Source organism: Apus apus, chromosome 3, assembly GCF_020740795.1.
Source record: "Apus apus isolate bApuApu2 chromosome 3, bApuApu2.pri.cur, whole genome shotgun sequence".
NCBI classification, from domain to species: Eukaryota; Metazoa; Chordata; class Aves; order Apodiformes; family Apodidae; genus Apus; species Apus apus.
The window spans coordinates 34,657,215-34,681,601 of NC_067284.1; the positions used below are offsets into that span (position 1 = coordinate 34,657,215).

General features: G+C 40.8%; 2 protein-coding genes across 9 annotated transcripts in view; one reads left to right on the forward strand and one right to left on the reverse strand.

Annotated features, from left to right (window-relative positions):
• EYA4 (EYA transcriptional coactivator and phosphatase 4) overlaps nucleotides 1-12,009 on the reverse strand; it is a 153,281-nt gene extending 141,272 nt beyond the window's left edge. For 6 of the 8 annotated variants that reach the window (XM_051614659.1, XM_051614658.1, XM_051614655.1 and 3 more), the window contains exon 1: nucleotides 11,842-12,009. The gene's annotated coding sequence lies outside the window, so the exon portion shown is untranslated. Of the gene's footprint in view, nucleotides 1-10,002; nucleotides 10,442-11,152; nucleotides 11,226-11,841 lie in introns of those variants that run through there. The other 2 variants (XM_051614653.1, XM_051614652.1) reach the window with 2 other exon arrangements.
• Nucleotides 10,236-11,585, forward strand: LOC127382346 (basic salivary proline-rich protein 2-like). The gene is made up of 3 exons (XM_051613824.1): nucleotides 10,236-10,352; nucleotides 10,502-10,759; nucleotides 11,214-11,585. The coding sequence occupies exons 1-3, from the start codon at nucleotides 10,236-10,238 to the stop codon at nucleotides 11,583-11,585; spliced, it is 747 nt and encodes a 248-aa protein (XP_051469784.1).
• Nucleotides 12,010-24,387: the final 12,378 nt, after the last annotated feature.

Sequence of the window (24,387 nt, forward strand, 5' to 3'; positions counted from 1 at the left end):
TACTCTGCCTACCACTCCCATTCCATATCTGTGCAACAAATAAGAAAGTAGCTTTAAGAATTGCAGAGTACAGAATTATAAACTCAGCAGTTCCAGCCTTATCCTAACATTGCACAATATACTGTGGAATTGCCAAGATAGAAACCAGAGCTGTGAATCCACTGATGTTTGGGGCTTCCCAACTGCGAGAGACCTCTTCACTCATGCTTCCTTCAGGCAGGCAGAGACACAGACCTCTTCTGACTCATTCCAGATTAATCAATTACAGATTATTCCAGCCAGAAATAAAGAAAAGAAATGCTGAGACTGTTTCTGGTCTGGAATTGTAAACAAATCTAATCTCAAATCCCACTGTGTGCCACTAAAAATAAAGGGATATTGATTTGCAAAAAAATTTCACAGTGTTTTCAAACTCATGGAGTGATCAAACCTACACAATCCCTACCCAGGGATTTCTTTCCCTTCCCAGGGGTGGGGAAAACCCAATGAAAAAAGTAATTGAAAGATACCACAGACAGATGTATAATCTTTTCTAATTTCAATAAAAATTCTATTTTTATTTTCCTACTAGCTGGCCATTTCAATGTTTTGAACAACTAGGCTTTTCTAGGGGGAAGGATTTTGTTTCTTACTACATGGCATATTTTGGTTAATTTCTGAGACATTTTCCCTCTCTTTTTTTGGGGGTAGAAAATAGCTGAAAACAAACCAAATAAAACATTTCAGTTCTTTATAAACAAGCCACTGAAAACAGAAAAAAATAAGACTATGCTTGGCTAGACAATATTTAAAGAGACACTGCCAACTTAAATATATTAATTATTTCTTACTTCATCTCCCCACATGGCATGTTAAATTTACCTTTCACACATTAAAAAATATAAAATCACTTTGTGACACACAAATAGCATAAGGCCACAGTAGAGATTATTTCTAAAACAGAAGCCCTATTTATCATGTCTTAATTTAGGAGGACCTACAAATAAGCGTATCGTCCAGGTAAAAGCCAAGGGCAGTTTTATCTAGGTGGATAAATGAATCCACAGAATCCAACCTTGTATTAAAATGAAAGCCATGACAGTATCCAAAGTATCCATACTCCCTATTTGTTTTAAAAAGCCATGCCTCAGTTTCCAGAGCATGTTCAGCAGTGAACAATGACAATTACTGAAGTAATAGCCAAGATTCCTAGAAACATCCTGATGAAGAAGGAAGCTCACAGCTTGCCCTTCCTTTTCAGCTGTCAGCATCGCTGCCTGTTCCTCACCAGCAGCTGCCATTCCTGGCCATTCCTGGGACTTCAAGGGTTTCACATGCAGCTCTTCAGTGGAACATTTTTAAATGCCAGAAGGAAATATAAAAGTAAAGCTGCTGAAAAGAGACCAGAGTACTTCAGTTCTGGTTTGGTAGGAGAAATGAAACCTTTTTCCTAATTAAAGTTGACAGTAATCCCTGAATATTGCATGTGGGAAACTATTCCATTCTCAAGGAATTACTGAGGACCAGGAAACAAAAAACGTTAATGCAAAACTGTCCCAGAATAAGGAACTCCTGCTGGTGCCAGCATGTGACTCAGGTGGTTCCTGAGAAAGGCAAGGACAGCTATTGCTCATCAAACTTAATACTGCTGCATACAGCTGCCAAGCTAAACCGAAACCATCAGAACACAATGAATGAAAAGTAGCAAAATTCCTATGTGCCACCTTGTCCAGCACAAAGAAAACGCTAAATCCAGTGTTAGAACTGCTGTGTAGTCCACACTGATTATGCTGCTGCTTCTCACAAGAACTGTCTGCACCCATTTCAGTTCCAGGACCATCAGCATTCCCCATTCACACCTGAAACACCATGAAGTCCTTGGAACAGCTCACCATTGCACGGGCCAGCCAGCGCTAAGTATGCAACAGAAAGTAACTGTGAAAAACAGGTATTCTCTGATTGAAATTAAACAACTGTTTTGACAATAAGTCCTTTCCTAGATTTCCTTCCCCCACTTAGATATTTATTAGCTGAGATCAAACAACGGTACCTTCTCCTTTGGTAAACTATACTCTGCTCATTCCCTGGAAGATGTTTCCCAATTGTTTAATTACTCCTCTAGTCTTATACCTGCAGCTTCTTCTATTTTTTCCAGCTTCCTTTCCAAAGCTAAAAGAAGGCATCACTTTCCAGTAGCAGCTGCACCCATACCACCTACATATGTAACCTCTCTTACTCTGACTAGTACTTTAAAAAAATAATTACTACTTTTTTTGGTCTATGATACTATATGCCTCCATTTGTTATTTTAAACAAACTGGCTTGCAGTGAAGCACATACTGTTTGCTTGCTCTCAGTTTACTGAACCAGCCAGAATACTCTTGGCAATTTGCTCTCTTCATTATTTACTCTTCCTTCAGTCTTCATCGTAGCAGTACTGTAGGCATTACAGTTTAATGACAGAAGTACAAGAAAGTTTGTGAGATCTCTTTTATTAGGTCTAATCAATTGATCTAATCAAAGATATTACTTCTTGTAGAACTTACTAATGTTTGTGTCACAGGTAACATGATAAACAGGTTTTGATTTGATGACTAACCCCAGAAAGGCTCCCTGTAACAGTGTCTTCTTTAAGGATTCATTAACAAGGAAGTATTTTTCAAATCTATGCTTGAGTTTGCTTTTTAATCCATTTCATTTGTGCCAAATTAATTTTGTGCCCTTCAAGTTTATATAACCAAAAAATTCTGTCAACTCAAAACCCTTACAGAACTTTATTACATCACTACTCTTATCTCTAGGAATCAAACTTGTACTCATATCAAAAATATCACTAGTTTGGCATGCTTGAGTGTTCATAAACCCGTGATGTGGTACAGCATGCATATTTCACTGTTATACAGGAACAATATACAAAAAGCATCTGGAACATGAAAGCATATAAGTTAATATTTTGTGACAGTGGAGACTCATAAAAAATAGTTGCCATAAATTAAGCACTTTGTCTACCCTGTCAGCTAAGTAATGGCTACTTTTGAGACATTACTTTTCTCCTTTCCGCAGCAACAGTGGTAAGAGAACACAGCCCATCGTGGGAGCTGCAGCCCTCGGCAATGATGTCCTTCTAGTGCAGTGACACTCTGCCTTTGTCACATCTGCTCCTGTGAGCCCAGCTTTGGGACAGTGGTGCAGAGTCCTGGAAAAGTTTAATCATCTGGTATCACATCTGAACTCCTGCCTGCCTTTGAGAATGTCACAGCTGTCACCTCCAAAGGTAGAAAAACTTCCCCTGCTGTTTTAACCTGCGTATGTATCTGCAAACTATTTGCAGTGACTTCAGTTTTAGTTATAAAACCCCACATCAACAAAGCCTTTTGGTTAAATATCAAGGGATCATTTTTTTAGACAATGTTTTGATCCTGAAAAATTCCACCTATCCCACAGACTTGATCCTGCACTTCAGTTACCAGAGGTAGCAGCTTTGGTAACAGAGACTGGTTCTTGCAGCAGTGTCAGCCTTGCCGGTGCCAGGCTTGGCAATGGGGATGTTCCCACTTATTCCCACCTTCGCCTCTTTGCCAGCACAGCTGGTTGTGAACCAGAGCACAGAACAGATCCAGCTTAAATGAGTGGCCAGCAGAGGAGGGCTAAGGGGCTGCTTAGGAAACACTACCACCAAAGGTGAAACCGGAGTTTCGTGCTCTTCCATCCTCTGCAACAGAGGACAGATGGACGTAGGAACTTTAGAGATGGTTGGTCAGACACAGCAAAGAGTCACATCCATTCACAGTGTAGGAGGTTCCTCCAATGCATCAATGATAACTTCTTGATACAAATGGTGGACAAACCAACTAGGAGAGGAGCACTGCTTGATCTTGTGCTCACCAACAAAGAGGGTCTGGTTCAAGCGGTGATGGTCAATGGCAGCCTTGGCTGCAGTGATCCTGACATGGTGGAGTGCAGGATCCTGTGTGGGAGGAACAGAATACCTAGCAGGAACAGGACCCTGGACTTCTGCAGGGCCAACTTCGGCCTCTTCAATCAATTATTAAGAGAAGTCCCATGGGGCAGGGTACTAGATGGTACAGGGGCTCAAGATAGTTGGTCAACATTCAAGGACCACTTCTTCCAAGCTCAGGATCAGAGCGTCCCAATGGGTAGGAAATCAAGTAAGGGAGCCAGGAGACCCACATGGTTAAACAAGGAACTGCTGGGCAAACTCAAGTGGAAAAAGAGGATCTATGGATCATGGAAGGATGGGCTGGCCACCTGGGAGGAATACAGGACTGTTGTCAGAGGATGTAGGGAGGCAATAAGGAAATCTAAGGCCTCCTTGGAACTAAACCTTGCTAGTGAGGTCAAAGACAATAGAAAGGGCTTCTTCAAATACTTTGCAGATACAACTAACACTAGAGGCAATATAGGCCCACTGCTGAATGAGGTGGGTGCCCTGGTGACAGAGGATGTAAAGAAGGCAGAGGTACTGAATGCCTTCTTTGCCTCTGTCTTTACTGCTGCAGACTCTCCCCAGGAGCCCCAGATCCCTAAAGCCCCAGGAGAAGTCAGGATAAAGGAGGAGTTTGCTTTGGTAGATGAGGATTGGGTTAGGTATCAGTTAAGCAGTATGGACATTCATAAATCGATGGGTCCAGATGGAGTGCACCCATGGGTGCTGAGGGAGCTGGCGGAGGTAATTGCTGGGCCACTCTCCAATATCTTTGGTAAGTCGTGGGCAACAGGAGAGGTGCCTGAGGACTGGAGGATAGCAAATGCCACTCCAGTCTACAAGAAGGGCAAGAAGGAGGACCCGGGTAACTATAGACCAGTCAGCCTCACCTCCATCCCTGGAAAGGTGATGAACAACTTTTTCTTGGCACTATCTCTAGGCATATCAAGGATGAGGGGATCATTAAGAGCTGAATCGTAGGTAAATAGTTACCAGAAATTACTAGAAAGCACATCAGCTGGCCATTGTAGCTAAAAGACCCTACTCCTCTTCTTGCAGGCAACTCCCAGCTGTACTGCTGAACAGCAAGCTCAGCACTTGGACCCTGTTTTGAACACAAAATTGCTTCTCTGAAGGAGAAGCAATTTAATCAAATTAACATTACACCAGCTCCTTCTACCACATCAGATTAGAATAAACATAAAACTAGGTGGCTGAGTGTAAAAGTACTTTGAAAACTTACTACAGTTCCAAACCTTGTCTTGTGTAACCTAAAAATTTTATTTTGAAGAACCTTTCCCAAAAATATAATCAATTTGTAAAATCTCCATACCATTCATCCCTATTGTTTTCCAACTCCCTTGTTCTCCATGTTAAGAAGACTAGAACAGGAACATGAGGCTGAGTTGCATTGTTAGAACTTGGCAGAACAAATGTGCACAAGCTGCCTGAGCTCTGCCTGGTTTTCTGAAACCAGGTCTATGTTAAGACACTCAGGAGACCTGGAAGAGAGACCTCCTATATAGCATGACGTCAGGATGCATAAACTGGATTGTATAGAGGATGGTTTAGCTGCACCCATTTGGAAATAAGGGGACCTTAATTTTCTGTGATTCTCTGAGAATATACTACAGCAAATAAAAAGGAACATCCAGGTGGGATTTAACATGGTAAACGGACTTTGCACCTTTCGTTGAATAGGCTTGGCATTAATTAAATGAATGAGTAAATGCAACCTATTTCCTTCTATGAGCAACACAGCTGCCTGAAGGGAGTTAACAAACATAGCCAATTAACAATATTTCTAATTATATAATTTCAGTAATACAATTATTAGAAAAGGCATTTCTATGGTCATTTATAAAGTGCTGTAAAAATTTTAAAAGATATATTCTAACATAGGAGTATGAAAAAGTCTTAAAAAGGAAGAGAACATGAATATATTATTTGGACATTTATACATAACTTCCCTTTCTTTTTTCTAAGTACTGCAGGCTCTTTCCTCTGTGCATGTGATCTCATACATATAAAGCATTCTAGAATACCTTTCCTCCAAAAAAAAGACTGCACTAAGAATAGAGGACTAGATACCATTTGGCATAATGTGAGACCACCAGTGTAATTTCAACATTCCTACTCCAATTTGCAACAGCTCAGGATCTGGCACAAAACATCCAGCTAAGTTTCCAATTACCTCATGCACCAGCATTGATTTCAATAGTCATATACACAGTCATAGAGAAGAATTATTTGAAACGCTGAAAACTCAGCTCTGTATTTATTTTACTATTGTGGTCTACATCAGACCCTCCATGGTATTTTAATGTAGGTTTTTGTGGTTTAATTATATTTGTGTCAAGAGCATAATACTTACTTGCTGCATCTACCCAATAAAAATAAATAAAAAAAAAAAGCAGCAGTAATTTTTATACTGCTGACAATGTCAACTTAGACTGGGTCATGTCACCACAGTAATAAATTTTAATGTTGCAAAAAAATCTATTACGTATTAACTTAAATACGTAAGTAAAAAGTTATCACCTATATGAAACTTAGTCTTCTATATGTTAATATTTTGCAGGCTGCTCTGGGAGGTCTTTTTTCAATTTGCTGCTCCAGATGAGTCAAACTGTGTAGTCCAGCCACAAAAGGAGGCAATCCTGAAGTAAAGACACGTTACTCACTCAGCCCAGACTCAGTTCTTCAGAGACAGCATTTAAATTACATACAATTAAACAGCCCTACACAGTCCTGCCACATTACTCGTCACACTGGGCAGCTGCTTGATGAAAAATTGCCATTATTTTGTTTATTATTATTTTTAATTCTAGGAAAAGGATGCAGACCCCAAAAAAATTTATCACAGAAAACCTTCAAAATCCTGCTTTTAAAATCCACGGTAACTGCAGTCTAAATCAGAGTTTAGTGTCTAGTATTTGAGTCTAATAGCTTAAGACCAAATATATCTGAGTCTCAGTGGTATACAGACCTCCAAAATATCTGAAGATAATCACTCCACATTCTAATATTTCTTTATCATGAAGAAGTTTCAAACAAATTGAAAATAAAATGGTTGAACTTTAGTATTCCTCAGACAGCCATTAGCATTTGACATTGTGCTCAAAAGTCTGACAACTAGCCTATATACAATCCTGTGAGTGAGACTGCCCAGTGATGCATTTTGGTATAGGATAATAAATCTTCTAAGTAATTTTACTGTTCAACATTAAAGTAAAAGGCTACTCAACACATTTCTCAGGCTTAGAGACAAAAAGAAGAGAATGCCTTAAAACGCTTTCCATCGGGGTCCTGTGTTACAGGCATCCCAAAAGGAATCCTTCTGGCAGTATTACAACCTACAACGTGGACTAAAAATGCAAGTTTCATTGCCTTTTCAAATAAATTTTATTCTTTACTTGACAGATAAGCACTCTTCACATCTCAGCTTTTGCATTGCAAAGTGCATCCAAGTTCCTATAAGCGCTTCTGATTTAATGACAGATTTAATAACACTGCAACACAGAAGTGTGGATTTGGCCAAAAACATTATTTCTGTATAGCAACATCTAAAATGTCACCTAGCACACACAAATAAAGCAGAAAGTCTTGAATGTATATTGAAAAGCCTGGGGCTTCGAGAGGTAAAACATCCTCTAACTTTAGAAGACCAACAAAGATAATTTATTTTTAATAACCATTGTTATTTAATTTTTAAAAGAGTAGCAGTTTATGCCTTCAGTAGAACCATGCCCTGAAATCTCAGGGGTGATTAAAGGGCCATGCCAAAGCTGAAAGGTTTCAAATATCAAACTATACTATTATGTCAGGGCCAGCAAGATCAATTAGCGTTTTTCAATGACAGAAAAGGTTAAGTTGGACACACATTTACACAATGTTTAAGTCCAAGAAAAATAAAAAGAGCACGTATTGAGTTAATACCACATATTAAAAGCCCACTTATAAACGTCTCAATCGATGACCAAGTATCAAAACTCTTCTTCCACTTGGGCAACATAAATACTGCTCTTCTGACACAAAATGGGAAGAAGTTCATAGGTTAAGTTAGATTGAAGAAATAACACTTGATTCTCAAGTATAAAATAAAAACGAAAGAGTCCCGAGTGCTTCTGCTACCAGACTTGGCTTAGTGCTGAACTTTCAAAAAAACTTTAAAGGACCTGATAAACTTGACAGATGTCTGTCAGTCTGATGCCTCTGTGTTTCTGTTCTTCTTGCAAACCCTGACAATACTAAGAATCAATGATAATGAGCAAACAAACCTATTCCCATGCTCCACTAAAAGACAAATTGAAAACTGCTGTATGACCAAAAAATTATAATCTCTGAATTAACTCATCTTAAATCTGAAAAAAAGCAAGTGTACACCTTCTGCAATCAAAAGCCATACAGAAACATGCATACCAGGAAGAAAGGAAACTTATGTTTCAGTTCTTAGAATCAGAAGAATAACCACTGGAAGTACCCGTATGTTAGAAATTAATTAAATACCTGTTCATATAAATGTTTCCGCAGTAAACATAGCTTGAACAAAGTATATGTTATGATATGAAATAAAATCAGCATAAAATCACAGTAAAAGGTGCAGGAGATTAAGAAAACTTAAGGAAAAAGCACACTGTTGAAATCAGTAATTTAGATTATAATTGCATTATTTTAAGTAAAAGCAGAGCAAGGTTACTTTTGTCCAACAATGTATTTCAAAATGCCTTTTTTTTAAGTTCTCTAATTATTTCTTCGAGGAGTGATTTGAAATATTTACTACCAGACAGTACCTAATTTTAGGTTTTAAGTGCTTTAACAGCTCTATGAAATATGATCAGCAGCTGCAATATAGAAGTATGCTGAATAAACTCTCCTTATAAAAAGGGAGACCTGTCTTACCCTGAGTTCACAAAAACCTTACTTTCAAGAAAGAAAAAGATAACAGAAACAAACTGAATAGTTGCAACATAGAGCATATGACAGAATTTCCAAGAAACTTTCCTCTTTCTGAATTAACTTTCATATTTAACAGAAGGAAAAGTAGTTCAAATTTTAACATTGGAAGACTGCATTGAACGTCGTGCATTAACCACTAGGTCATCAGGGAAAAAGACAGGTACCTTTTGCACTCCAAATGCCAGTGCTTAACATGGATTAATTCTAGGACTGACAGGTAAAAGTTGCGTAAAGTTTAGAGTCGCTCTCAAAGCTTGCATCAGAGGCTAAAAATATGCAACAGGATACTATGTATAGCTGTATTTCTAGTTGCCTTGTTTGAAACATTTCAACCGGGAACTGCAATGAACTGGAAACCTACCGGTTTTCTACTTATTAAATTATCTATCCCACTGGTCTTATCCATACAGCAGAATAAATTTATATTGCAAAGTGTTGTGAAGCCCTTAATAAATACAAATCCAGCAAGAGCAACCTTCAATTACATTTATTAGCATTACAACCACATAGATATAATTTGTAACTGCATATGAATTATCAGAACATGGATACAGAAAAGATTAGTCAACATACTCCTCCTTGATGTTTGTTAAATTTGACTGAACAAAATTTGTTGACATAAATACCAAAATTTTCATAAGAAAGCAAGAAAAGCCGTTTTGGACATAGCCCAGATAATGTTAGATGTCAAACATACAGGAAGAATCACAGGCAAGAGAGAGAAATACAAGTCTTGTATTTCCACTTTACTCACAGGACCACATTTATAGGTATGCAAACATTTGGTGTTCGGCAGTATTTCTAGAAATACGAGAAGAAAAAGTCAAACCCACAGGAATTTTTACAAAACTGCTCTTCCGAATGTTAAGGAAATGAAGCAATGATATAACCTAAGCTTTAATGCAAGGTACACTCTTCAACTAAAAAAACAAACACTGAGGTCAGACCAAAAAAATAATAAAATTTTTTTTTAAATCACCACACAGATAAGATGCTTGCTTTGTATACTGCATTCTAAATCTAAACTGTCGATTAGTTTATCTGAGACGCACTTTCTGCTCTCAGCAAGCGAAACACGTAAAACAAAACTCAGAAAACTGAAAATACTTGTTTCTTACTGTTCTAGCATGACTTCATGCTTAAACTCGAACCGGCCAAGGCGCTCCCCTTGTCTGGTCCAGCGTATCTCCCAGGATTTTTGTAAATACCAGCGATTTCACATCGCCCCTCGCCAGAGGAACGTGCAGCTCCGCGTGCTGCGCTTTAAATCCTGCCCGCGGGATAACGGGAAGGCAGCGCCGTACCTACTTGGCTCTCCACGGCAGTTTCATAAACGTAAATGAAACTTTAGATGCCAATTACCGGCTGGCAGCGGCTCTTCCCTGGGATGGATGCCGCTCTCGCCCCTCGCTGGAAGGCGCCGCGGTGCTGCTTCGCGGCGGGTCGGTACCGGGACGGAACCGGGACAGTACCGGGCGGGTACCGGGGCACCCCCCGCCGCCCGGGCACAGCGCGGAGGAGCCCTCGAGCCTCCGGGGAGAAGCGACCGCTTGTGAAGTTGCTTGTGAAAGCAACGCAGCCGGCGGGGTATCTGATTTTGGAAGTCTGTAATGACAGCCGGAGAGGCAAATTAATGGCCAACCGCCCACTCGGTTTGAACACGGAGAATCCTGTTACCTCCTCACGGATCAAGTACACACACCGAGAGGCTTCCCCACGTGGAAACGCCCTCGAACCAAAACACAAGAACCCGCATCGCCGGCGGGAAGGGCGACAGGACCCCCGAGCCGGGGCTTTCCTGTGCCTCTTTCCCCCAGGGCAGCAGGGACCCGCGGAGAGGGCGGAGGCAAGGTGGGAGAACCCGAAAACGCACCGGTTAGTCCTTAAACCAGATGAAAAAACAAGCCGGGGCGGAGGAGCGGAAGGGCAGGAGGGCTCCCTCAGGGAGAGGAACAAAAACAACGAGTAGCTCTGTCCCCGCTCCCCTCGGACACAGGGAAAAACTGCTGCAGGAACCCCAGAGGCGGCTGCCGGCCAAAAGCAGCCGGCCCCATCCGCCAACCCCACCAGGGCTGCTCCGCCCGCAGCAAGGAGGGCAGGGGAGACCCCCGTGCGGGGCCGGCGGCGGGTGCGGAGCGGGGCGCGGAGCGGGGCGCGCGGCGGCACCCACCGCCCTGCCTGCGGTCCCAGCCGAGCTGCCTCTCCTCCAGCTCTCCCAAGCCCTTGCCTCGCTGGCAGAAACGTGTCTTTCGGGAAGGGGGTCCCTACCATCCCTGCGTGTTTTCATGCCAGAGGGGCTCCCGCCGCCATAAAACTTCTTTCCTTCCAGCCTCCGGTCGAGACGCCGCCGGCCCCAGCTCTGACCCCGGCTCCCGCCCCGGCCCTCCCAGGCGCGGGTGGGCATGGCGGGCCGCAGAGCCCTCCCGCCTGGCCCGGGTGGGCCGGCATCCCCCCGGCTGGTCGTGGGGCGCATCCCAGACCCCCCATTTCCGCCGCTGCGAGGGTGGGCGGAAGGCGCAGGCGAGGAACAATGCGATGGCAGCCGGCACCGGGCTTATCCAGCGGCCGCGGTAACAGCCGGTCGGCTAGGGGTGAGGACAAGACGGCGAGGACGGTCACCTGGGGAGAGGCAGAAAGTCCGTCTGGACGGGCTATAAGTCACCCCGTCCGCATGGGAGACCAGGGGGTTTTTTGGAACTAAACTCGCGTGGGGCCAGGGGGCGAAACCCCGACTCTGCTCCCGCTCCTCTCTCCTATCACGTTTGTTTTACAACAACTTTTTTTATTTTTTACATTGGACCAACAGAAAAACAATGCTAAATAAACCCTAAACACAACCGCAGGCACACACGCATCTCCACGGACACATGCACATGCGACAAGGAACCGTTTCCTGCATCCACCCCTGAGCAAAGGGGTGGGAGGGAGACTCGGAGACAGGGAAGTCAGACACTCACCTTCTCGCTGCCGGGATATGCCACTACCTTTATTTTAGGGCTGCTCCTTATTTATTTATTCTCGTTCTTTCTCCCAGCCGAGGTTCCCCTCTTGCACTGTTCCTCTGGCAAAAACAGGACATCCCCTCTACAAGTGCTCCCCTTTCTCCAGACACAAATAAAGCGTAACTCGGAGCAAAACGGGAGGGGAGACTCGGGCCGGGGTGGGGGGGGGGTTAGATGGAGGAGGAGGCTGGTACGGGAGAAGGCAGACACTCCTCGCACTTCAGTTGCCTTTCACGCACAGGCACGTAGAAAGTTTCCCTGGCAAGGGACGGGACTTTGCTAATAAAAGGTAACCCCCTCCCTCTTTCCCTCCCTCCCTCTCTTCCACAAAGGTCGTCCCGGCAGCGGGGAGGTAAGGGGCGAGAGGGCAGGAGCCAGCTCAGCCCCGGGGCGCTGCTTTGCACTTGTGCCGGGCGGAGCTCCGGGCTCGGCGCGGTGTCCGCGCTGCCCGCCCCGGGCCGCCCCGCTCCGCACGCCTGCGCTGCCGCCGGCCCGGCGCCCGCACGGGTCCCCACCGCCCGCCGGCTGGCCCGGCCGACGCGTATTTCTGAAGTGTCCCTGCCTATCCGCCGCCCATCGCGGTGTCTCCGACCTCACAGGCCAAGGGTTGGGCCCTTCCTCTTCACTACTTCCTGGCACCTCCAGGCAGTAGTGATGGGAGCAAAGGAGAGGGCCCCAAAGGGCACGGGTCGTGAGTCAGCCCACGGTTTGAGTAACATTAATCCACTCGAGTACAGGTACCGAAGTCAGCACTTCCTCTGTCCCCTTTTGTTTCTCCTACATTAAACCAAAACTGTAAAGTAGTCTGGACTTTTTGGGAAGGTTGGGAGTATATGAAAAATCAGGTATGAGCAAGAGCTACACAACAGGACCTGTTGCTGAACTCTTATCTAGGGTGCGTTTTGTCCCCTTCCTCTCAAGCTGGTCAGTGTCAATGGAGACAAGTCCTGTCAGGCTATGAAATTGACCACTCTTTTCTGCTGGAAATTCAGTGACTGTGTTTGGTCATCTTTGCAACTTACTGTGAGGAAGCAGAAGAAAAATCCCTAAGGACCTAGCCACATTTCATAAGCTTATCCTTTGTCTTTATTGTCCTCACTGAACCTGTATTGTCTTCACTGAGCCAACTGCATGGATCTTGTTCAACCAGCTGCATCACCCTCCTTCTATCAAGTAACTTCATTCTCCAAAGGGTCTAAGTCAAAAATTCAAAAGAGGAAGCAAAAGTTAGTCCCTATAGCTGGGGAGAGATGTGAGAGACAAGTCTTGGTTTCTAGAAGTACAGAATGTTAGAAGTTTTGAGGTCAGCAAATCACATTAAATGAGGAAAATAAAGTACAGATTTGTGAAGATTCTTTCCTACCTGTCTTCTGTGTGCTTACTTTGCATCCAGTAATATTGTTTAAAGCATAGCTTTGCTCAAGTTGTCTGCCTTTGAATTTCATAAATTGCCTTCAATAGATCGTACTAACATGGTCATCTTTCTCCTAAATAATTTCAGACTTTAAGATGACTAAATCTTCATGAAAACAGGTCTATAAAAACCCTGTATTTGCTGTATTGGGAGAATCACCACTCAGAAGGAGAACAGACTTGGAAAAACTCTTCTGACCTACAAAAATACAGCTAGAAAAACATTTAAACTAAAAAAGCCTCACAAAGCCAGCCTTCAAATTGACATAGTGTAGGACAAGCCAGAAATATGAAGTGCATTTTGAAACTGAGGGTTTAGACAACGACTGGCAGGGGGGAAAACTCAAATTTGCAGGAAATAATTGCGATTGACAACCCTGCCACAGAGTAACAGTCGTAACTAATGCCAGCACCCATCTTGCTAACAGGCTCCTTCTGCAGGGAAACGTGCTAACAGCTCCCTTCTTTGGAGAGGACGTTGGTGAACGGCAGCAGTCTAACGTGAGTTACTTGAACACAGTAATGAAGGTTTTCTGAAGTCTGGTTTCCTTCCACTTTACTTCAATGAAGCAAATTTCTGTTATGAGGAACAGTCCCCCTAGTAACACGGGTTGTTTTAATAGACATATCACTTTAAAGCAAGCTTTTAGCCATCTGTTGCACCCTCTCTTAAAATGTAAGATACAGCTGACTTGAAAAGATTATGTATGATCTTTGTTTGATGTAACATGTTTCAGATGGAGCAGTGATGGAAGAATTGCTCTGCTGTTACATGGTATGGACCCAAGGCAGGCCTGCCATTAAAGGGCCTGGCCTTAGGGTCATTGAACCACATTGCTAATTTGCTACTGAGTTCAGGGAGAGTGGGCAGGATCATGCACAAACTAATGAGCATGTGGCCTTGGTCAGGTGTCCCAAAAAGAGGTCCTACAGAAACTGATCTCATAATCAAACACTAATTTTTCAGAGTGGTTTCTTGTAAATATGACTTTCATAGGTAGGAAGTAACTGATAATTTTGGTTAAATTAGTGTATTTGGGCTGATGCAAATTCCAGCGAGCTCAGTGGAGGTGATATCAGAAGCCAGCAAACCCAAAATCTAGTAGAGTATACTGAGTCATAGAAATGTCTCTGTGTGACCATATAGAGACCTGCATGGAGAAGGTCACACTAGAAATAGTACTAACAAAGCCCATTGAAGGGCTGTAGGATCCACTTTTATGCAAGAATAGAAGAATAATACCTTGTCCATTTAAAGCAACAGGAGAATGTAAGTGGGCAGGATGTAATTATCTAGATTGGTGTTTGGCCAAGCACTCCTACACTTGCAAAAACTACCATAGGGTGTTTAATGACCACAAGCACTTGGTACCCTTGCTTTTACCTCTTACATAAAGACAGCCCTTGTGATCATATGCTTGATGCTGGTTCAATACTGAGTCAGCAGAAGAATGTTGCCCTGCACAAATACCAGTTCATACAGCAACTTGGAATTTGCTTAGAGGTCTTCCATGCAAATACTATAGGCCCAACCCTCCTTACCTTGTGAAATCTAATGAGGTTACAGCTGTAGGTGGTATGGTTCCAGACAAACATACTTACGTATGTTACTATGAACAATATGGTCTTTAGAATCTTTAAAAATAATTTTGAACTTAAACCCATATATTTTTACATTGCATCTCGGTGACAAAAAAGGTTTTGTTGGTGGTGTTTAAGCAAAGGGATTATGCTTAGATATTTTGAGAAAATCTAACAACAGACAGCCACGATTTTGGCAGTGTATCATTATGATGATTTATTGAAGTGCCTACCATGTGCCACATCCAGCTTAGGTACCTGTTGTAAATTTTGGTTTGCAAAACCAGGGCTTTGAAATATAGTTTCTTATTTTCTGGTTCAAGTATGAAATCCAAAAGTGTGTTAATTAGGCAAAGTTTGTTGATCTGTATAATTAAGGTTATCATCGGTGTGTCATGGCTTTATAGTCCTAAAAAGAAAGAATGAATGGGGGTTCTTTTGCCTGGTTATCAGATTTCAGGTTTAAAAAGAAGGTGACCCACCCTTTTCAGTAATTTGACATGCAGGGTTCAGCTGTGGGTTCAAAAGCAGGTTACAACTGGCTAGTCATTGTGAACTTGAAGGGCCAACTGTGCCTTTAAGGACGTTATATAACCTATTTTTTGGTTTCAGTTTTCAAGTATGCCATCATTTCAGTGTTATTTAGATTTCAGTATTATTATTTATTTATTTATTTTTAATCCCAGCAAATCTGACCTCAATCGTAAGGTTCCGTGGCTTCAAATAGCTGAGCTTTTCTAATATTTTATTTTGAGTGCCTCTGCTCAGTACTTCATCACACAGATATGTGGTGGGGGGCAGTGCCAAATACGGTGCCAGGGGTGTTCTCAGCTACCTTCAGTGCTCACCAGGAGAGGGCTCTCTCCTGCATCCCGTACTCAGGCAAAAGCCCCCCTGAAATTAGCGCGAGTTTTGTCTTTAGAGCTTGCTTGAAACAAAGCTGGCTACGTGCAAAGGTGAACCTGCATTTTTCACCTGGCTGTGCAGGCAGAATGAGGTGTTGCTCATTGAATCCTGCAATTGTACCAGGATCTTTCTTTCCTTCCTGAGAAAGACCCCCTCTTCTTCCAGCCAAATGCCATTCCTTCATGTGTCATGGAAGTTTAGTGGAGTTTTATTTAAGTAATACATGGAGTCTACACAGAGAAGATGCTGGGCCATAGGTGTTTGTTGTGGGTTTTTGTGAACCGTGTGCTCTCTGTCACTGTGGGATACAAAAGCAGCATTTGCACAGATCAGGGCTAACACACAGACCTCACTTCTTGGCATGATTTTGTTCACATCAGTTAGTGTTCTCCTAAAAAATTGCCCTGGTGCAGTTTGGAGTGTGGTATTGGCCAAGGACTGTTCCTGGTGCTTTGTCTGGTCCAGCTGTTGTACACTGGAGAATAAGAAAATTATAATGAGAGTTTTAGCCTTACAGAAACACTGCTCTGGCAGATGGCCTCAGGGCAGAGGAGCAATCCCCAGACCATTTCCTAGTGCAAATGTAGCTTGAAAGTCTTAGACTTGGTCCAGAGACAGCACTGTGTCAGGTTGTTGGGGAGGTGGGAGATGTCAGGGTTGGCGTTACCTCACCTCCAGAGCCTCTGGCACTTGGGGAGGGCTGAGGGTGTGCCCCACATCCATCCCTGTTTATTCTGGCTGTAGAACCTTGTTTCAGATTTCATTTCATCACAAATAAAATAAAGAGCAACCCTTGGATGATTTATAAAAACATGAACGTTGTAATCTGTTTCATTAAACATTAGTTCTGCTGCTTAGTCTAATTCTCTTGTATTTGATTTTTAATCAGTTTCACATGAAATGGTTTCCTCACTTTCTGATTTCTTCTAGGAATTTCAGCCATCTTTTAAGACTTCTCTCTGCTTATTTATATCCATTTACAACATTCTTCAACAGAATAACTTTGAGATAGCTGTAATACTATTTCTATAAATCTATTTGAGGTTTTTTTATGTTCTGTGAGACATAAAATCCAGCATTTTGAAAGTAGTTTTTGGTTACATATATAGATAGGATAAACCAAAGACATGATATAGTAATTTTACTATAACTGATCAGAAATGTTCTATATCAGAGAGTATTTATGTTTATTAGTCAGCTATCAGGCATGTTGAGGTTTCCAGTGAAACCAATGGCAAAGCATTCACCAGTGTGCTTGTCAGCAGGATTGAGCTTGTTATGCAATAATCTCAAGTACAGATTCATGCCAACAATTTTTTACTACACTATAACATCATATTGTTGCTGTATTGCATTATAAAATAATAATTTATATTCAGCAAAAATAATTGGCCATGAGCTTTTTCACATCTTTTGTAGAAGTAAAAATGTCATTGCCAAACAACACTACAAATTACATTATATATTACCATTATACTAAAATTAACTTTGTTTCTTCCAGAAGTGTGATTTAATTCACTTCTCCTGGTTGTACAAGACTAAATGAAGCTCAGGCAATTTGACTCATTTATTTGCAGGTGGTGTGCAACAGAGGAGGGAGAAACACAAGAAACTCTAAAATGAAAAACAGAGATTCAAAAAAATTATGCTAAAGAATGTTTTCAGAAAACCTGTTTTATTTCAGAGTACAAGTTCCTTTGTCCTGTTAAAATGTTCTACTCAAAGCCTTTAGATATTTCTGAACTTGTAAATTACAGCTCCAAATCCAAATAGATTTAAGCTGCTAGTTTAGTCACAGCACTGAAAGTCTGATAATGGGCAGAAAGCTAGGCACAGCATTCAGGGACCATTATCCTTCATTTTCAGAAAGGGTTGCAATGTTGTCTTCTGTTGGGATATTCCTGACCAGACTCTTCATGTGTTTTCTGTGAGAACATCATCCTGAACCTCAGAGTTATCGATTAGAAATAAATTGTTTAGCTTACTTTAAGGACATTTAAACAGCACTTGTAAAGGTCTGTTTTGTTCTTGGCTGTGATTTAATCCTGAGGGCAAAATCCTTGTTAAATCATTCTTTATTCACTGAATTCTTAAGACATCCAGCAAGAGGCAAGTTTGTTTCATTCTGGCTAAGTAATAAACGTAGTCTGAAAGAATCATTAATGTTCATGGCCTCTGCATTCTGCCAATGGGTCCTGGCTGTTTATGTAATATATTATTAGTTATTAATCTAGTTGTTTGATTTACATTTGGGTACTTACTAACATTTAGTCGTAACATATACATTCTGCTTGGAGGTCTTACTGCACTCTTTAAACACAGTTCCTGCCACAGGGATCTTACCAGCTATCCCCATGTAAACTGCATAAAATAAATTAATAATGGAATTTCTTCAGGCATAATCATCTATGCCATAGTCCTGGCATACACAGGACTGCATATACGATGGGACAGACTTTCAGTAGAGAAGTGGCTCACTGTGATGCACTTTCTGAAACCACCAGCTCCTAATTGAAAACAAGGGAAGAAGATGCTAGGGTTAAAGTATTGAAGGCCACATAGCCTTGTTTCAAATACCTGAACAATCTTGATACATCCATATCTATAAGAGTTGCCTGGGCAGCAGTCAGCTGATTTTCCCAAACCAGACAAGTAGAGATTGTGTGCCTCCTTAGTTCTGTTTTTGGGGGAGAAGAGCTCATCATAAAGATTGCTGTGTGTGATTGTTGCAATGGTACACACACATCTTTCTTTCCATTCACTTGCAGTTGGGCATCAGCAGTTCTGGGGCAGGAAAAGGACATTTTTTACAATGGTCTTCAAAGCAGTCCTGAGTAGGTTAAAGCTGGAGTCAGAGAAGGTAATTGGGATAAATGTGTTCTCCTGAACCCCTATCTGTTTGCACCCCTCTCCCATTATATATTTTTTTTCCCAGTAACAATTTTTTTTTTAATTTATTTTAAGAACTTAAACCAAATGGTGTAGGTTTTACCTCTCAGTTCTTCTGAAACCTGCAAGTGGTTACTGCAGCTCTGGTTTCAGAGGATCTTTGCTATTACAGTGACAAAGAGAGGATGCAAGTAAAGGACGCAAGGGATGTGGACAACAGATGAGGGCAAAGCAGTTAATATAACTCTCCACTCCTTGCCTTATGCTACATCTCCTCCTTAAAAGACATACAAAGGGCTCTTCTTCACCTTTTGCATTTGTTGACTACACCTCGGATTGGCTGTGAGTGTGACTACCTTATTAGCATTTGAATGACCTGTATTATGTGTGAATAAAATTGAAGATTGAATTTAACCTCAAAAGAAAAACAAAACAAAACAAAACAAAAACCATATCCTAAAAGGTGGCAGCCTGTGTTTCATTTTCTCTGCCCCAAATCCTGTTCTGGGAAAACTTTTCTCCACTTCTGACTTAATAAAAGCATATACACACTCTGAGGATTTGTTTTTTTTGTTTGTTTTTTTTATTCACACTTTTGAAGCACAGAGAGGGACCAATTTAAAGCGCCTAAAATCTGGGGAGAGTTTTGGTCTGGAAACAATTTTTTTTTGTTGAGGGCTATTGATGAGGTGATTACCTAAGAATTCAATGGTAGGAAACTGAAGAGGAGGCAATTTCTGAGTTTTTGAAAGATCATCAATAACAAGTGAAAACAAGTCAGGTTTCTCTGTGGATTGTTTATACAAGAGTGGTTGTTGATAAATGTACTTCAGATTGGGCATTAGAGGGACATACTGCACAAAGTGTAGTAACAGTTTTACTGCTCAGATCTTGTGAAGAGTGCATAATTTACAGGCAATTTACTCAACCTTTGCAAACAAACAGTAAAATCCTTATAGTAATCCTCATCCTCTTGTATTCTGTTAACAGTGGGTTTTTGTTGTTTGGGGTTTTTTGAATCAATTTTCGTTGGTTTTAGCTTTTGCAAACAGGCAACAACTTTGGAAATAACTTCACTCTATTATGCATGCAGTTTGATATTACCTATTTGGGCGGGCAGGAGGAGGGGAGGGGAGATTGAAGAGGAATTAATAAATTAATAATTCCATGTCTTCAGTAACATAAGTCACAGTTATGATGCTCAGATATGTGGTATCATGGCTTTGTTCTAAGAGTATAGTAGTTGAAGCTTGATCTTACCACAGTTAGCAGCTACGTTAGTTGTGTAAATATACAGTGAGTTATACCAAGTTAGGGAAGACATGATGGATAAAAAGGGGATTCAGTGTACCTTCTGTGTGATGTGACAGAGCTGTTTTCCCACATTCCTTCCAGGTACCTTCAGTTCTGAAGATGAATGGTAATGGCCTTTATATCACAATCCCAGTGGAAAAAACAGGAATATTCTTGTATGAGATTTTTGGTGCCTATTTGAAAGTTCAAAAAAAAAAAAAAAGTTTTGTCATGGTGAAAAGGTTTTAGGAGGAAAAGATTTACAGAGAGCAAGTGAAGTATTTTATTTGGGCATCCTGGACCCTTCTTACTTGCCCTCTTTGGTGTCAGGCATAGTCCTGTAAATGAACAGTAACAACAAATAGGATTTCTGGAAGGGAAAGCTACTGCTGAAGTAATGAATGCTTTCTTAAAAACCAGAAAGGTGAGAGTTGGAGAAAGCATACGGTGTGTTTCAGAACTATCTCAAAAAGCAAAACAATATTGCCCTAACATACACAGCCAAGTGACAGACAGGAAGGATGGGTGCAGCTAGCTCCCAGTAGACGATGGAGATTTCCTCCATCAGAAGAAAGAACCAGAAAAAGAGGTTTCTCATCCTATATAGTTAGAAATATGGGTTGCTTTTTGTAACCCTAATGTCACTAATATTTGATGAAGGTTACAGTAAGGAAAAATAGTCTCTGCAGTTTTGATTCTGGAAAGTACTTGACAATTAAAATTATTGCAGATTTTAATGATGGAGAAGCAGGCCTAAAGAACAGACTTAAGTAAGGTCTTCAGTAGGAGGGAGTTCTTGGTCTGAATTCTCCTGAGGTTCTGCGGTGGTTGCAGCCTGTATCATTATCTGCAAGAAATGCCCATAGAAGGAGGAAATACACTCTTGTAACAGGTGAGTATGGTGACATTTATAATGCTGAGCTAACAAGGTGTTGATGTTGGTGTGTATTTTTCCCCATGTGATCATGTTCTCTTTGAAGTCACTCAATATGTATCATATTTGTGTGGCAAATGCCACATCTGTAGTTTGTACATGAATGCTTGAGAGATTTATTGTCCATGTTATATTTAATTATCTAAATTAAACATATAGAGATTCACAATTAAATAAGAATTTTGAGGCAGTTTAGTAAGATTAATAGATAGCTTAATAATACTTCACATTAAGTAGAATTTCATTCAAGATTAAGGCACCTTTATTTATGCCTTATTTTAATCCCTTGAGAACTTCCAGTTCCTTTTCTGTTGCATTTCTCTGGATTATTATTTTTTTTCTTTTAATTTGGCATCTTCCACTCACATTGTAAAATAATTCCATTAATATTGCCATAATGTAGAAACTGCATTTTATTTAAGGAATACTGTAGAGTTGAGGGAGATTTCCCTGGCATTTTTTATACAGCAGTGATGAAAAGTTTACTCTTTGTAACATGCAAAAATATTTCTAACACTATTCTACAGAAGACATGAAAATAAGGCATGGATGTTTCTTTTCAGGGAACTGAACAAAGTCTGAGTTTGACAGACCTTGCAGAGGTACAGAGCTTTGGTTACCCAGGTACTGCATATCGTGAAGCTGTAAACAAATCCCCTGGCTACAGAAGAAGCAGGTGGTGAATGTTGTCAGCAAGACTTCTTCCATCACCACAGGAATCCTAAGCTTGTATTTGCCCTCGTGCTTGGGCAAACTGTAAATACTAAATGTATGAGAAAACATACATGCCCAAAGTCAAGAAAAGAAGAAGAAGAAAGCCATAGATACGTAAAAGAAAAGAATCCTTCAAACATCTAAAGGTGTTGTGGTTGTTTCATTCTATATGTTGACTATAGTTAGGCTAAAATTACTGTAAGAGGAGGGTAAGCCTGCAGCAATGGAAATCTCTAGTTTAAAAAAAACTTCCATCAACTGTAGTACTGGCTTCATGTCCTCATGTTGGTTATTGTCTGACGGTGTGGAAATCAAGCCAGAAATGAAACCTGTGCCTCTTGTCAAACCATATTGGCCCTGTGATACATCCTTCACTTTAAGCATAAGAAGTGTACTAAGTAGGAATTTTCTTTTCCAGAATGTTAGGTTATTTTTTATAATTTTCAGTTACAGAATAAGCTGGATCCCCCCTCTTCCCAAATGCAAAATTACCTTCTGTTCCCTATTCCCTCTTGAACTGCCATGGCCCTCCAGGCTTCCTTGCTGTTACAATTGCCATTAGCTACTAGCATAAATATATTTGGATGAGGCTGCACTTAGGATGGAAGAAAACAAGCACCATTTGTGATATAAGCACTGCAGCTCTCTTAAAATAAACTATTATCTTGTTAGCAAGCAAATGCTAACACACTGGACACAATCATGTATCTTTTTGCTACAAGTAGTGACTGTAGCCTTGTATAAATATGTATTAACTGATTTAACAAATCACAAAGCTAAAAAATTGGTAATTTGCATAGATGAACTAGCCAGCAATTCAGGGCTTGAGCTACATGCTGCAGTAAACTTCAGTGTTAAGAGAGGTAGATGGCTGCTATGATAGATCTCCATTTCTGCAGAAAGCATGTGACTAAAGAAAACACCACAGTGATAAAAGACCTCTTCATTATTCTTCTCACATGCCTTCTTCTAGGTACCTCCCTTTCTTGAATCAGACCAATGGCACAGCCACTTCTACTGAAAATCTTGGCTGAAGTCTTCAGTTACATTGTCCTTGTCTCTTCATTATTGCTGGGTCCAGATTGTTTGGTTTTCTCTAACTGATGTTGATTCTGATTTAAAATGTATTTTGTATCCCAATCATCCTCATTCTTAAAATCTAGACTATAACAAGGAAGGCTGTATGTGATTCCTATCTGTACAATTTAACATTTTGATACATCTTCTTATTGAAGCTGGACTTCCTACCATCAAAGTTACCTTAAACAGTTTCATTAAAATTCTTCTAAAGCCAGCAACACATAATTTTTAATGTGGAAAAAACTCCTGAAAGCACACAGTCCTAATTGTTGATTTAATCTAATTTTCCATGTGATGGATTAGTCATTTGTAATTTTGTGAACACCAAAGTTCCAGGGTGTTTTCCCGCCTCCGTGAAAGTCTTGATTTTGGTTTTATGCAATATAGCAAAGATTATTTACTACTAGGGCTGTTTTCCGTCTCTTTCCATCTCTGCAACACATCTTTTATTTTTTTCCTTCAACACACATAGCTGCTTAATTTCCACCCATGCACCAAAAAATCTAACTGGAAAAGGTTTTTATAAATTATCACGCTTCTCATTTTTTCTTCTTTATTTTAAAGTCAGAGAATTAAAAAAAAAAAAAAGTTATTAAAGCCATCATGAATTGTTTTGAATATGAATAAAACCCACTTTGCTCACTCACTTTTCGCTTTTATGTAAAAAGTGTATGCCATCTTTAAGCAACTAACAACTTGAAAGCATTACTTGCTCAGTGTTGATAGAGGAAATAGCTATGAATGTGTACAAGTTTTCAGTCTGAAAAGAGCTGTGGAAACCTGCAGAGCATAAGTTTCCTGTTTAACTAGCTGGTATTGGTTTTTTATCTATAAACTCACTATTAACTGCGTATTTTGCCATTATTTCTCAGGGAAAAAAGAAAAAAAAAAAGATTAAAACAAAGACAAAGGGTCTGTTTGACAAGGGAAAAAGATGAAGACAGGTTCTTTAAAATAAGACTTGAACGCATAGTCTACCTTATACTGTGACTCTTGGAGTGCTTTGGTATTAAACTGCTTCTCAAACACTTCTGCTATGTAGAAAAGAGTGGTCCTTTTATTAGCATGAGTGTGAGTATCATCAAAAAATACATGGGATTAAAGGCATGACTGCACTAAGAACTTTTCTTAGCTATCTTTCTTTGCCCACTAAGTAATCTGGTAAAATGATGCATGATCACATATCACAGTGGTCCTTGCACTGGGTCCCAGCATTATACTTTTTGTCCTCAGCCTTCATGAGGCCCCAGATTGCAGGAAGAGTATTTCTGGCATGTGGTTCAGCAAGATCAGGAAGTCTGTAAAGGTCTGGTACCTTTTCTGGAATGAGGGACAGAGCTACTTCCCTGATAACCATATCAAGATTGCCAGCCGTCTTTTTTTCCAGCTATTTGGAGAAGAGGGTACTCAGGATTTAGCAAGTGACAGTGGAATGTGCATTTGGTTGATGAACAGATGCTGATCAGTAAGACAACCTGGTCTTCCAGCAAAAGCCAGACCAGACAGTTTGATAGCTTTAGCTGCATTAGCTCTTTTTCTATGAACAGTCCTCTACATTTCAGTGGGTCTCCTTAGGCTATCTTACAGAGGCATTACAGAATCTGGAACAAGAGAGAATCTCTTTTAAATCTTCACTTTATTGCTAAATTATTTTCTTCTTGGAGAATATTAACACCATAAGACTACATCTG